The 16,109-nt window shown below is 44.6% G+C and overlaps 1 protein-coding gene across 2 annotated transcripts in view; it reads right to left on the bottom strand.

Moving 5' to 3' along the window:
* The window catches only part of cadps2 (Ca++-dependent secretion activator 2), a gene marked incomplete at its 3' end in the record, with an annotated part of 102,236 nt that overhangs the window by 28,201 nt on the left and 57,926 nt on the right, over nt 1–16,109 (bottom strand). The window contains exons 16-21 of one of the 2 annotated variants that reach the window (XM_079223928.1): nt 14,700–14,856; nt 8,395–8,536; nt 7,012–7,131; nt 4,706–4,735; nt 1,737–1,892; nt 1,445–1,592 (exon numbers count right to left, since the gene is read on the bottom strand). In XM_079223928.1, the coding sequence (XP_079080054.1) occupies nt 1,445–1,592; nt 1,737–1,892; nt 4,706–4,735; nt 7,012–7,131; nt 8,395–8,536; nt 14,700–14,856 (753 nt within the window). The remainder of the gene's footprint in view (nt 1–1,444; nt 1,593–1,736; nt 1,893–4,705; nt 4,736–7,011; nt 7,132–8,394; nt 8,537–14,699; nt 14,857–16,109) is intronic. The other variant, XM_079223929.1, reaches the window with a different exon arrangement.

The raw sequence follows: 16,109 nt of genomic DNA, 5'->3' as shown, positions 1-16,109 counted from the left end.
ACAGACCGGCCTTCTGCCGGCAGGTGTCCAGCGAGTGGCGGCAGCGATAAATGGAGCGACTGTTTTGTGGAGCGGCAGCTTGTTGGCAGCTGAAGGTCAACAGAGCGGCGAGCTGAGCTCTCTGTCAAGACCGTCTGAGGCCAGAAGGGAGGGGGGGGTGGGGGGGGTTCGGCTCTCAGCGAACGCCAAGGCCGCCACCTCACGGGCTCCATGGCCGTCCATTCAGCAGAGCGAACACAAATGCACCTGAACGCCGGATGTTTGGAGGGAAGCGTTTCAGAGGCTGACTCGACCGCTTCAGCGTGAGGCTGGAAATAAAAGACGACCGAGTTTCTTTTTACAGCCGATACGCATTCAACCTGCGAGGAGCGGCTAAAAATTAACAAAGACCCCTTCCCAAGGGATTGAGTCTGATATCAAGACAAACCATGACAATGTAACAATGTGACAATGTGACAATGTAACAATGTAATGTGACAATGTGCCTATGTAACGTGCCAATGTAACAATGTGACAACGTAACAATGTAACGTGCCAATGTAACAATGTGACAATGTAACAATGTGACAACGTAACAATGTAACGTGACAATGTAACAACGTATCAATGGGACAACGTGACAATGTGACAATGTAACAACGTGACAATGTAACAATGTGACAATGTAACATGTGACAATGCAACAATGTGACAATGTAACAATGTGACAATGTGATAACGTGACAATGTGACAATGTGACAACGTAACAATGTAACAATGTGACAATGTAACAACGTGACAATGTAACAATGTGACAATGTAACATGTGACAATGTAACAATGTAACAATGTGACAATGCAACATGTGACAACGTGACAATGTAACAACGTGACAATGTGATAACGTATCAACGTGACAATGTAACAACGTGACAACGTATCAACGTGACAATGTAACAACGTGACAATGTGATAACGTATCAACGTGACAATGTGATAACGTAACAACGTGACAATGTAACAACGTGACAATGTGATAACGTATCAACGTGACAATGTGATAACGTAACAACGTGACAATGTGACAACGTGACAATGTAACAACGTGACAATGTAACAATATAACAATGTGACAACGTAACAACGTGACAATGTGACAATGCAACAATGTGACAACATGACGTGACAATGTAACAACGTATCAACGTGACAATGTAACAACGTGACAATGTAACAATGTGACAATGTAACAACGTGACAATGTAACATGACAACCTAGCTGCCGTAAATGAACAACAACGCCCTTATCTGACTTTTTTTACACAACTTTACGTGACAACGTAAACGGTAACGAGCGTTTAGTCAACGTTTACTTTTGGTTCTGCAGAAACAAGGTTTTGAATATTCAGACGGATACGTTTGTGTCTGCGCAGGAGGAGAGAGGTCAGGTGACCGCCAGCCTACCTCCTGACCGGTGTCCAGCACGCAGAGTTTGGAGCACTGCTTCTTGGCGTCCATCAGCACGTTGAACATGGTGCACAGCGACAGCGCCACCCGGAAGTCCGTTGACCGGCTCGCTTTCTGCATTTTGGAATCAAAGGCGGATTTTGTTCTGTGGGGGAAAAAAGAAAAAAAAAAATTTTGTTTAAATAGTTGTCATTTTTCAAAAAATGCCTGAAATTTAAAGTATTTTCTGGAAAACTGCGACAGATAAATGTGAATGTTTTTGTTAAAATGTAATTGTATGTAATTTGACCTCTTGACACAGGCCTCCATCATGTCGCTGGCCATCAGTTTGAGTCTCTGCTCCAGGTGTTTGGCGAACTCGGGCTCCGGCCAGTGGAGGTCCAGCACGAACATCTGCAGAGCGTCCAGCTTCCAGAACAAGTCCTCCGACGTGGCCGAGCCGTTGCTGCTGGACGACGGAGAGGGTTAGCGGCGTCGGGGTTTCCACCAAACTCTGCTTCTGGTACGTGTGAAGATCTCTAAGCTCTCTACAGACTTTTAAAGAAGTCTTGTACTTTACTGCTCGGCCTTTTCCAAACCATCCGTCAGTATTTAAGAGTTGATTTCCTTCCTTCTTTCCAGGTGTGGTAAAGTGTTGCAGATACATTTTAACTTGCTATAATGTGGTGTATTCCCAGCTTTATTTCCTCTTTTTCCCAGGAAACTAAACATTTTCTTCCATCTGAAGACTTTTGATGATGTTTTTTGTTTGTGCAGAGTTGCTTTGAACAACTTACAGGTGTATACATATATATATATTTTTATGTATCCGCCTGTTAAAGAGGTTTTTGTTGCCGATGCTGCAGCCGCTTATGACACTGACGGGCTCATTTCCTCATCAATGGCCCAGTAAGTGAGCCGGCAGGAACAAAACCCAGCACGCTGGAACTGGCCCACCTGAAGGCAACGCAGTCATCAATTATACCCGTGCTATTAAGCCCAAAATGTCCATCACATGTCATGTTTTGATGTCTAAATCCATTCTAGAAAACACTGTGTTGGTGCGTTCAAGAACACTCCGACACCTGAGGCTTCACACTATATGTACTATTATTAAGAAATGTGCACAACCCAAACAATGATCGAACATTTTCAATGTAAGGAATTCACCTCGCTTTATCGTTTTACTAATTTAATTCCATGTTCTTTAACGCGTGCTTTCCAACACGAGATCAAACTGTGCTTCATCATCACTGAGGAAGAGACGGAGAAACACGGTTCCTGTCACAAACCGGTTGGATCCTCACTGGTATTTCCTACAGCCAGAGGTGACAGTAAATGCATCGCACTGAGTGTATTCAGGGTCTTCAACAGGTTTCAGGTTGTTCTGAGACAGATGGACGTCTCCCCTAAGAACAGGTCACACAGCAACACATGGCAACGCCTCGTCGCAGCGACATCCAAGTGTACAGCGCCCCGGCTAGAATGACGAGTGAGTGTGTGTGTGTGTGTGTGTGTGTGTGTGTGTGAGTCTGTCTGTGTGTGTGTGAGGGGGTTAAAACAAGCACCACTCGCTCCCTCACTTTTCTCACTTCGCCTTTAAAAGACTGTTACCTAAACAAGTGGCGCTCAGGAATAAACGCTTCGGGCTGAGTCCGCGGTGCAATTAAGCGCCCGGCGGCGCCCCCCCTCATGTCTAATTAGCGGCGCTCTCCTCCGAGCGCGCCGCCCGGCTCCCCGGGGAACGGGCCGATCCCACTCGCCCGTCTGTGCTCGCTAATGAAGTGCCAGCTTTTTTTTCCCTCCTCCCTCATTGGCTCGAGGAGGGCCAAGCGAAGGAGGGAGGCAGAGGAACGGGAAAAGGCCGGGGGAGTCGGAGCGAGGAGCCTTTTTAACCCTAGAACACTAACGTTAAAAATAGTCACACCATCACTAATGTCGGGTATATTTCACTCGATCAAATATACTTCTCATCAAATATATTAAAATACAACAATGCAATGCAAATTTAAGTACTCTTCTTTTATTTTACCCTATAGAACTTCTCATAAAACCAAAAACAGGTATCATGGAGGGGAAAAAATTAGGGAATCGTCAATAAAACATGATTAAAAATATAAATAATGGAGCTATGAACTTGATCTTTGGTCCACCCGTTCCTGGGACATGTGAGTCTTGTCCTGTGAAGGAAAAGTCTCTCTTCAATGTTAAAAGATTTTTTCACCCTCTAACACTAAACACGTGCCTGTTGAAAAAAACAGGGATCGGAGAGGAGAGACACGCCCACCCTCAATAAGACACGCCCACCTTCAATAACGTCAGTGAGCAGCATGAAGCTACACAAGGACCCACATGACTCAGACAAAAACAACACAGTGAAAATAACGGAACCACAATCGCTCGGGTGAAAATCCCCCGACGTTAGTGTTCTAGGGTTAAGAAACGCCACCGGCCTCCTGGACCCAACATGGCCGCCGCCGCCAGTTCCGCTGCAGACCGACGAACACGTTAAAGACAGCGATGTTTCTCAATGCTTATTTTATTTCCAGTAGAGGACTATTTCCTCGATGGTTTCGGGTTCAACCAACGAGCAGTAAGAGATCTTTCTACGGCCGGTGGTTTACGATATATATGATAGATTTGTATTCCCACACTACTCTGCCTCTGATTGGCTAGAGCTCAATGCTTTCCGAGCAGTTTATTGGTGGACATTTGTTGGTTAATGATCAGGATGAGGATGTAGATGCTTCTCTTACGCGACTACAATGGGAGAGAAAGTTTGTTTTTAAATAAATGTTGCTATGTCTGGATGGATGGAAGAAAATTACAGCTTGGATGTTCTTAACAAGAACATCTTAAAATGGCACTTTTAAGATGCACACTCCTGATTTAGTGGAGAAAATGTCTGAAAACTTTGTTAAATGTCCATCAAACGTCCGGTTTCCTCCATGAGGACGTCGTAAAAAACAGAAAAGCAACAAATCCTCACAATTTGGGAAACTGGAACGAGAGAATGACTGAAAATTCAACATATTTTTATATCTCTTTCAGATTATGGAGAACTTTAAAGATATTTTTATATATTTCTTTTGTTTTTGTGTATCTATTTATCCGTAATTTGTACCAAAAAAATCATCTTAAGTTCCCTATTGTGATTTGGCACTTTAAACGCGAAATGTAAAACTGAATTCCAAGATAGCATTTGAAATCATATCAATCATATACAATAAAAGATGTGGGTTGCTCTGCTTTGAGATCAACTGAATCAACTCCACTTACAAGACGTCTGGTAGATTTATCCCCTGCCAGCTGCAAAAGAAGATGGAGGCGTTGCGTTATTATCACACCGACGCTCTTCACTTCACGACATCCCGAGAACGTAGAAACACAACCATGCTGCATGCGCCAAGACGTGAGCGGGGCTGCATGCTGCATGCTGCATGCTGCATGCTGCATGCGGGGGGGTGAAGAAAGGTGTCTAGACGTAACAGTTCATCTTCAGGGACTCTGACAAACATGCAGACTGCTGAGCGTTGGGGACGGACGCCTGACGTGAGGTCTTCACATGAGCCTGAACCCAACCAGGGTTCATACACATTCTGACCAATGGATGTCCATGACCTTTCCCTGACTTTAAACCATATTTCCATGACTTTTCCATGACTTTTAACCATATTTCCATGACCAAACATTTTGTGAAATATCAGTGTAAACATGAAATAGTGAGAAAACGTAGTATTTAAACTAACAATGAGAATGAGAGAGAATGCCTGCTTATATTTTGACCGTCTTTCTTTTAAAAGCATATTAATTATTTCAAACTCAGCGTAAATGAACGACATGAACACATGAATATAACACATTTACATGATTTTCCAAAACCTTTGGGATTTTTTTTTTCCCAAGGACTTTTCCAGGCCTGAAAATTAATATTTGTCACTTTGCACGCGTTCATGCGACACGTTCGCTCGTTAAAAACAACATTTTAAAAAGAAGAACAATTCGGTTTTTAGAAGCGTTTAGCAACAGGTGGTCCTAAAAAAAACAACTTAATTTGGGTAAATATTTTGCAGCCAGGATCCATGCAAATGTTTCCAGGATCCATGCAAAGCTAATAAAGTAGTCCATGAATATGAGAAATGAGTCAAGAGATAACTAGAGATACGGATCAGATATCCATGACGTTTCCATCCTGTAAACGTGAGCAGGTGTATCTCCAGTATGAAGCATAATAATACTGAAGGAGGTCCAACTGAAGGTACATACAGTAAATATACATCGTAGATAAACACACACATACTGTATATATATATATATATATATATATATATATATATATATATATATACACACACACACATGTTTGTGTGTTAACATGTTGTCTTATTAGAACTATCGAAGGCGGCACATCAGAAATCCTGTTCAGGTTTTAGGTATCTTGGGGACACAATTCTTAGAGTGAAGACCTCCAGACCTCTAGTCCAGACCTCTAGACCTCTAGTCCAGAACTCCAGACCTCTAGCCCAGACCTCTAGACCTCTACTCCAGACCTCTAGTCCAGAACTCCAGACCTCTACTCCAGAACTCTAGACCTCTAGTCCAGAACTCCAGACCTCTAGTCCAGAACTCTAGACCTCTAGTCCAGACCTCTAGACCAGACCTCTAGACCTCTAGTCCAGAACTCTAGACCTCTAGTCCAGAACTCCAGACCTCTAGACCTCTACTCCAGACCTTTAGTCCAGAACTTAAGACCTCTAGACCTCTACTCCAGACCTCTAGTCCAGACCTCTAGACCTCTAGTCCAGAACTCCAGACCTCTAGTCCAGACCTCTAGACCTCTAGTCCAGACCTCTAGACCTCTAGTCCAGAACTCCAGACCTCTACTCCAGAACTCTAGACCTCTAGTCCAGACCTCTAGTCCAGAACTCCAGACCTCTAGTCCAGAACTTAAGACCTCTAGACCTCTAGTCCAGAACTCTAGACCTCTAGTCCGGAACTCTAGACCTCTAGTCTAGACCTCTAGTCCAGAACTCTAGACCTCTAGTCCGGAACTCTAGACCTCTAGTCTAGACCTCTAGTCCTCTAGTCCAGAACTCTAGACCTCTAGTCTAGACCTCTAGTCCAGAACTCTAGACCTCTAGTCCAGAACTCTATACCTCTAGTCTAGACCTCTAGTCCAGAACTCTAGACCTCTAGTCCAGAACTCTAGACCTTTAGTCTAGACCTCTAGTCCAGACCTCTAGACCTCTAGTCCAGAACTCTAGACCTCTAGTCCAGAACTCTAGTCCAGAACTCTAGACCTCTAGTCTAGACCTCTAGTCCAGACCTCTAGACCTCCAGTCCAGAACTCCAGACCTCTAGTCCAGACCTCTAGACCTCTAGTCCAGACCTCTAGACCTCTAGTCCAGAACTCCAGACCTCTAGTCCAGAACTCCAGACCTCTAGACTTCTAGACCTCTAGTTCAGACCTTTAGTCCAGACCTCTAGACTTTTAGTCCTCTAGTCCAGAACTCCAGACATATAGTCCAGACCTCTAGACCTCTAGTCCTGACCTCTAGTCCAGCCCTCCCCCCCCCCGTACATACGTGCTCTCACACAGCGGTCCCATCCAGGTCGGGGCCGTGAAGCTGGGCATCTGCGGCAGCGTGAGCGGGAGGCCGGGAACTTTGGGAAGAGGAACGCTCGCTAGATTGTTAGTCAGCGACCTGCCGGGTCGGAGTCAGCGGAGAGGTCGAAGGGAACGACGTCAGAAAGAGAAAGAGAGAGGAAACAGAGGCGTGACCACAGAGCAGGAGCAGCGACGTAGAGCTCTGCCTGCAGTCACTGATCAGAAGCAATCGCCATTAAAAGACAGCAGAGTCGCTGCTCTCTTGTGTTCGGCTCCTCATTGTTCTGGCTGCGCGTGGCCTTGATGCCGGAGCGCCGAATTCAGCTGAGAGCGCCGTCCTGAGCCGCGCTCGGCTGGTGCTTTGTCCTGCATCTCACACCTTGACAAACCGGCGCCGCCGAGAGCCAACAAAAGGTGGGAAGAAAAAAAGGTGACAAAGAGAGATGGAAGTGACCGAGGTGATCGCACAGAAGGGGAGAATCGCATCAGAGGAAGACGGTTCGGAGTAAACACCAAATGCATTTGTCACTCGAATAAACAACTCTGCCTCAAATGCTCAGGAAAAAAAAAAACAGAAGACGGAGTGTGTCACTCACCTGCAGCACTTTCAAATGTAGTTGACTACGCTTTTAGTTGTGACAAGCTCCTGAAGACATGTTTTTACTCCGCTAAAACATATTAGTTAAAGTGACAACAAAGTGTTGATTTTTCAAAGATTATTGTTATCCAAGTGGACCCGTTTCCCTCTCGGTCGTGTGCAGCCAGCGAGGTATTTTGTTTATGTTCGCATAATTTTCGTCTCCGCATATTTATGCGCAAACAGTTTATTGTGTAACGTGAACGCCAACTTGTTTTGTGTATGTTGAAATGGATTGATGACGGCGGTGTTGACGTAAGACGAATAGGTGTGGTGTATTTCCTGGAGGGAGTGATGCCGTCCGGCTGTGAACGACCTGGATCAAAGTCGTGTGGCTAAAAGTCTGCAAAGAGGTGTTTATTTCGACTTCCTGCCCGAGCTGCTCGGTGCAAACGCCCCGCGGCTGCATCACAAACAGACTAAAATGTAAAAGTTGCGACACAGACGTTGGATAAAGAGACTGAAGTTGAGAGCAACTAAGAGTTCTTGGATTCTTTTTGGTTACTTGAATCTGTATGTGACGTCATACTGACAAACTATATTATATGACTCGGCATTTAGACCAGAACTCGACTGTATTTAGAAACAATCTCTCGGGCAACGCTTTGCACCTGAACGCACCTTTTCAACCCGCGTGGTCGAGAACCGTCACGACTACTTCCCTTCCCTTCGCCTTACAGCGACCTCTCGCGTCGGCCGTTGAACCGGTGGGCGGACTCTTACTTGACCGACTGCCAGGTCTCCTGCTCGAAGCCGCGGTGGATGGACTGGGCGATGGACGACTCCATCAGGTCGATGTAGCGCACCACCAGGGGCACGAACAGGTCCTGCAGGTGTTTGTGGAACGTCCCGTTGCACAGGTGCACTGTGGGAAAAGAGTGCAGGAAAACAAATTTAAATGAAGACGGTGAAGCCAGACCGCAAAGTGTTTTGGGGTTTTTGATAATAAGTTTGTTGACCTTCTGACCTTCTAATGATGAAGTGGACATTGGAGTTAGTTGGAAGCCCAATACGTCCCTTAAAGACGCTAGAGGGTCCCTTCGTGCTTCGCTATCAGACCCCGAGAGTTGGTATTCTGGCTCAGAAACTGAAGTCACACATTTCCCAAAATGTTGCAGCACTCCTTTAATGTTTCGGACACTGACGTGTTTCCAACCTTTGTGTCAATTAACCTTTTCACAAAGCTAACCGTTACCTTTTGGTTGCCTAAAAACGTCTTGGCTCCAAAAGAGCTTGCAAATCTTTTTTTGCCAAAATGCTGAACTCAACTTCAAAGAGACTTCAAAACCATCCGCATACCAGCAGGTGGGTCACCGTGACGACGTCCACTTCTTTTCTTTAAAAAAAATATATATTTGTTTTGATTTTACAACTTTACGAGACAGAACTTTAAGGATACAATACAAGATAAAGATGGAAATAGAAAACAACAACACAAAAGGAAAAAAATAATTTGCAAAATAAAATTACAATAAAAATCTACCGCAAAACATCTATCATTCAGCTTCATAATAAACACATTCTCACATCACCAGTCTGACATAAGTACATCTTTATTATTGGACTTTAAGTCAGCATCGGTACCAGTATTTGGAGCAAAATCCAGTCTGAGACCGGTTTCCATGTCTTGACGACGTCCACTTCTTAAATACAATTTAAGAGCAAACCTGAACATCTTTCAAAAGGTGGAACTTGTCCTTAATCGATCGCCTGCGACTGCACAGGTGTTCCTGATATTGCGTAACCCCACCCTGTAGGTGTGAGAGAGACACAGGGAAACAGACAGACGCGTCGTCCCCGGAGACGCCGCCGGTCCACAGCGAGCCGAGGCAGAGACAGACAGCGCCGGGCGGGAAGCGAGCCGGCGGGTCTCTCCGGGCTTCATTAGTTTTAATTCCTCTCTCGCTCCGCTCCGCCATGATTAACACTAGCCTTTTGGCCTCCGGAGAGCGGAGCACAGCCGCCCTCGCAGCCCGCCGTCACACGCCGACAATCAAGTGAGCATTTAAATAATCTAGACAACGACGGGGAGATAATACACTCGTCAAAGACGACGATGCTCCAAGAGTCGCCGAGATGTATATATATATATATATATATATATATATTTATGAATATATATATATACATATATATATATGAATATATATATATATATGTATATATATATTTATGTATATATATTTTTATTTATTTTTTATTTATATGTATATAATGTATATATATATATATATATATAAGTATACGTGTATATATACATATATACTTATATGTATACATATACATGTGTTATATATATATATATATATATATATATATGTGTGTATATATCGAGTCACCCAAGATCGGCTTCCGCCGCAGAGGTTTTGTTGATTTTTCCCCCGAACGGTTTCAAAAAATGAAAGAATGCAAACGATTGTTCATTAAGGTTCAATAAACTCTCCCTCTCTCTCTCTCTCTTCAGACATAATTATAAAAAAAAAAGAAGGGAAGACCTCATTTGTGCAAACAGTCAAAACTACGATTGCGCCAGTTCTGCAACTCGGCTTCTGTCTCGTTGCCTCGTTACGCTTCAATTTAAGTCGACTAATGTTGTGACACTTGGAATAATTACGGCATTAAACGGAGAATGGTAATTAGAAAAGGAAAAAAAAGAATAAAAGATACGCGACACAAAGAGAGAGGGTTGTGTGTTCCTTCCCGTAATGAAGCGCCGCGTGTTGCCGGCGGTGCCCTTGGGCCGCCCGTCTATCCGCCCGCCCGCCCGCCTGTTACTGTACTCGAGGTACTTTGGCATCGGCCATGTTAAATAACGCCTCGCATCTCGCCAAATCTCCGCTGGCGCCGAGACAAAGCCTCGGAGCCGACGGAGAGCTTCGGAGGGAAGAAACAATGAGACTTCTTTTGATTTTTTTCCTCTTCTCACCAGCAGTCAAGCGGGATCTGAACAGAGAGACGCTTCAACCTGAACGACAGCGAACGCTTTCCATCTGAAGTCTCAAACATCTCTTTCCAGGTTGTTGTTGTTTCTTTTGCATCGTTGTGACCTCGAGATGTAGAAAAGCACATTACGAACATAAGTGGGTGTGGATGTGTTGCAGAAACACGGGTTTGTCATTCATAAATCCAACAAAATGGATGTAAAAAAGGATTCTGGAGGTTTGTGAGGAAACGATGAAATCTCACCTCAAAGTTAATCGTTTTATTTTCATCTTCCACCTTTTATGGCAACACGAGCGTCAGAGCAGTTTGACTGATTCTCTTCTCTTCTAAGTTTGTTGATGGATTTAACTTCAACGGAACTGACAGGAGGGACGATCACATGACACACCCTGACGTCCAGATCCACTAATGACCAAAGAGAACCTTTCAAAAGACCAAATTTATTATACAGGTATACTCTATTTAAGCGGTCATGTTGTTTTGTCTATAAATCTTGGGGAAAAAATATCTTTATATCAATATATATATATAATATAATATCCAGTTACTGTAGATTGTTTTTACAGTTCATACAACCGCTACTACCTTCGGTGGTTGTCCCCGCTAGCTCCCTGCTGTAGCCAGCGCTATCTGCTGCTAGCTCCCCGCTTGCTCCCCGACAACCACTGAAGGTAACGGGACCAGCCCCGGTTCGACGGCCGACTCGGGCAGCGGGGATGCGGGCAGTAGCAGCAGCAAACGGGGTAAAGTGCACACAAGAGACCTATCGTAAAAGTCGGGTTATAAACCGCTACTACCTTCGGTGCTTGTCCCCGCTAGCTCCCCGCTGTAACCAGCTAGCGCTGCTGCTAGCTCCCCGCTGCTGCTGCTACTGCCCGCGTCCCCGCTGCCTGAGTCGGGCGTCGAGCCGGGGCTGGTCCCGCTACCTTCGGTGGTTGTCGGGGAGCTAGCGGGGAGCTAGCAGCAGCGCTGGCTGGCTACAGCGGGGAGCTAGCGACTTTTACGGTATGTCTCTTGTTTGCTGCTGTAAACGCTTAGATTGCGGGACCAATAAAGGAATATATTTTCTTGCTTATCTAATCTTGCTTATCTAATCAACATATTAACCTTCTCACAACCAAAACACTCATCAAGACTCTTCTTGAACGATGTTCGCTTCGCAACTAAACTGCATTTGAAGGGGAAACGTGTTTCCTCCCGGATTACAGGTTGAAGTTTCTTAAACACGTGGCTAAGGCGAAAAAAACGTAGCAAACACACTTTATTAGGTTTGGTAAAAGATCGTGATTTGGCTCAAAATAAGTATGTTTAGTACGGTACGGAAATTATCCCGGTCAAAGAAAATGTAATGCACAATAATCCCGATAAACATACATAAATGTGCTTAAAATGGCATGGAATCACTTTGGATGTTGTTAAGACTCCTTAATTAAAGAGTTACAACGTTCAGATTAAGTGTAAACAGCTGTAGAGAGGTGTTGATCCGCATGTTTCCGTTCCTCAGCCCATACGCTCGTTGTTGTGAATGGGATGGACACCGACTGCATTATTGCAATAAACGCCTGTTAAACTTGAGTAATAACTGCACTTATAATATCACAGTTTTCCACAGATGATCTTCCAATCATCACACGAGCTGAGTTTCCTGTCCACCGGCTCAATAAATAAGAGCCGAGTGAAGCCGCGCAGGTGAGACAGGCGCCTGTCTCTGCGCTACCTGCTGACAGGTAGACGGGTCAGCTGACCGCCCCCCTCCGCTGCTCGTGTTGATTACTTCTCTGGCGGGCGAGGTGCCGCTGACCTCGTCTCCTAACGAGCCTTGTCGTCTCTTAATTGGCACTCTTATTAACGAAAACCTGTTGTCGTGATTTAGACAATGACAACGAAGGTCAGGCTGTAAGCAGAGGGGGGAGTGTGAAGATCTCAAAGTTAATTCTTATTTCTGGAGCATTTATACTCCTCCGCAGGTGAATCTTTGTACTAATGTGTAGTTGCAACAAAACAACGATTCCAATTTCGCCACGTTCATTATTTTATTTTATAAATCATGCGATTACAAAGTGTTTCCATTTGAAGGTGTTAATACTTCATTACCCAGAAAGAAACTATGAGGTGAATTGACTCAAGTTATCTTCTCAGTTCAAGTGTGTACGTGTGGCGGAAGGTGAAGGTTATAGAGGTGAAGGCAAGCGGCAACCTCAATGTCTGAAGAGCCAATGCTTCATGTGTTAAAGCTGCATTCTCTCTCCTGACCACCAGGGGGCAACTCATCTGGTTGTATAGAAGTCTATGCTTCATGTGTTAAAGCTGCATTCTCTCTCGTGACCACCAGGGGGCAACTCATCTGGTTGTATAGAAGTATATGCGTCATGTGTTAAAGCTGCATTCTCTTTCCTGGCCAGCAGGGAGCGACTCCTCTGGTTGTATAGAAGTCTATGCTTCATGTGTTAAAGCGGCATTCTCTCTCCTGGCCAGCAGGGAGCGACCTCTGGTTGTATAGAAGTCTATGCTTCATGTGTTAAAGCTGCATTCTCTCTCCTGACCACCAGGGGGTGACTCCTCTGGTTGTATAGAAGTCTATATAAATGACTCTACTTCTCTTGATTTATTCCCTCAGTAAACATTGTAAACATGAGTTTATGTCTCAATCTCTAGTTTCAAGTCTTCTTCAATACAGCATGATGTTTATTTAGTAAATTATGGTAATTTAAAGTCAAACAGACCATAAAGCAGGGGACACTTTAGGGCGGGGCTACAAGGTGATTGACAGGCCGACACCACAGCGTTGGCCGGTCTGGTTTTCGTTTTTTCGCCAATTTGGTCGCCTACAATTCAGCATTCAGTTGTATTTAGCTCCACCCTCTGGTGTCAAGATGGCGACGGCCAGAAACCAAGATGGCGACGGACAAAATGGCGAACTCAAGGCTTCATAACGTCCGTCCACAAACCAATAGGGCGACGTCACGCCGACTACGTGCGCTTCTTACAGACGGTCTCTGGGTGGTTGTGAGATCAGTGAGAAACTAGAAAGACATTTTTTGGATTCAGTTTGGATCTTTCACTTTCTAACAGAATTTAATTTGGAGAAGAATCTGAAGCAGCTCAGTGTGTGTGTGTGTGTGTGTGTGTGTGTGTGTGTGTGTGTGTGTGTGTGTGTGTGTGTGTGTGTGCGCGTGTGTTGTTGGTTCAGAGCCCACAGAAACTGGCAGAGTGAAGCTGTGATTACAGGCAGCGGGAAATTATGCACTGAACTGTTTCTGACACTCGGTTGGCCGGCGACTCGAATCCTAATAAACCTTCTGCGGTGAACTTGATCAGCTTCATTTCCGCGCGGTAAATGAAACAAGCGGGAGTTTGTTGCAAGTGCGAGAAACGATCGCAACGAGGCGTCGGAGAAGAAAGAGGTCACTCATTCAACGTAAAAACAGAGCGATGAAGGCGCCGACGGTTTTTAAATGTCACACTGAGCGAACTGGTTTTGAGCGAGAGAGTCGACCCGCGGCTTTAACGATCGGCATTTTACATCAATTGTCAATTATCGGATTTGAGTGGCTTTTGTAAAGTCACTTTGTCTGAACTGGGGCTGTGGCAAACATGTCTTTAGTGCAGACATAAAATGGAGGCTCAACGTGCTATACATATTACACTATTTACATGTTTACAACCTCTTCTTCCAGCCTCTCCTCTCTGTGCTCAGCAGCCTGAAGTTCAGGCCAAGTTTCGAGGAATATTTGTCACGTGACTGTCGGTATCAGAGGATTCCATCATGACTTCATAGTTGCGCCGAGGAGCTCAGAATTTTATGTTTTTTACAGAATATGTTTAAAGCAAATCATTTATTTGAGGCAACATTTTAAATGAGGCATGTAGAATATTTCTTTTATGAAATATACAATTTTTAACCTGTGTTTTGGCTGCCATGTCCGTTGGAAGCGTTCGTCACGCAGGATGTGTTCAAGGCCCGTCAGAGAGATGAAACTCTGACATTATTGAAGGTTTTTACAGCTTCTGGCTGTGATAAACGGTGCAGTTTTGGCAATTGTCTGACAACATGTGGTCACCTGGAGAGTAAAGGTCAAACTCACGGTCCATTCGCAGGAAGTTGTTGAACAGCTGGAACAGCGGGAAGCTGTCCCAGGAGTCGGCGGGCTGGACCTGCAGAGCGCCGTCCATGTCGGCTCGGTACAGAGCCAGAAACGCCTCGGCGTGTTCGGCCATCAGCTCCGGCCACCACGAGAAAGCCTGAGAGACACAGAGAGACGTGATGAGACGACATCAGAGGAGGACAAACAGGAAGTGGTCTTGGTTTTCGGTCGAAGACACGGGCCGACTTATAAGTCTTCAAAAAGTTCCCTTTTAACAGAGAACATGGGTGTTTACATGTAAAACCAATCAGCTACATGCTAATGCTAACCACATGCTGCATGCTAACCACATGCTGCGTGCTAATACTAACCACATGCTGCATGCTAGCAACATGTTAACCACATATTGCGTGGTAACCACATGCTGCGTGCTACTGCTAACTACATGCTACGTACTAACCAGGTGCTGCGTGCTAACCACATGCTGCGTGCTAACCACCACCACCACTATTACTACTACTCTTGCTTATGTGTACTGCCTTCTGTTTCATGTGAGGTAGAAAATAAAACACAGTTTCTGCACGTTTGGTGGTCAAACATCCGCTATGCAGCCAATATGGCGTCCATCGATGGTGAGAAGTTAGCTTCTAGCCGCCGGCTCAACTGTTGCCATGTTGAGAGCCATGTGGAGGCAACAGTTTCAATCTGAATTTCATATTGACCCCCTTTAACTCAAAGAGTTGTTCGATGGCTGTTAAATCCCCTTGTATGTGTTCCTTCGTCTTCAGAGTAGTTTTACCACCAAAAGCTGGACTTTTATTCAACAATCAATTAAAACACCTGGACTGCACACAGGTGATCGTCATAAAACAAATTAAACGGCTCCACCACTGTATCCTATTTACTTAATAATTGCATTTTTTATTTGAGATATGTAATGAATTCAAATCACTTTCATCACATTCAATTATCTTAAACTAAATCTATTTTTCATTAAATGTTGTGAAACAACAGAACGTGAGCACTGTGTGTCCAACGTCTCGTAAAGGTCCAAAGACGTCCTGATCGGATGAAGAAAACAGACCCTCACTATTCTTTCTTCTCCGGGCATCAATTTCAATAACGGCTGATTGTAAAGATCGGTCCATCAAGAAAGACAAAGAGACACAAAAGCAGCAGAGGAGTCAGAGAAAGGAGAGGCATGAAAGCAGGAGATGCAAGGACGAGGGTGGAAGAAAGGACTATTAGAGGAACAGATGAATGGAGTAAAGATGTTAGGTGAAACAGATAAAAAGTACAGAAAAGGTAATTAAATATGAACAAAAGGGAAGTAAAAGAGTAAACAAAGAATGACTGGAAGAAATCAAGAGCAGAGGAAAGAAAGGACAACGAGAAACAAAAGAGGGTATA

The sequence above is a fragment of the Taurulus bubalis genome (assembly GCF_910589615.1).
Source record: "Taurulus bubalis genome assembly, chromosome: 9".
NCBI classification, from domain to species: domain Eukaryota; kingdom Metazoa; phylum Chordata; class Actinopteri; order Perciformes; family Cottidae; genus Taurulus; species Taurulus bubalis.
The sequence above is the reverse complement of the archived record's forward strand: the minus strand, read 5'-3'. Positions and strand labels throughout refer to the sequence as shown.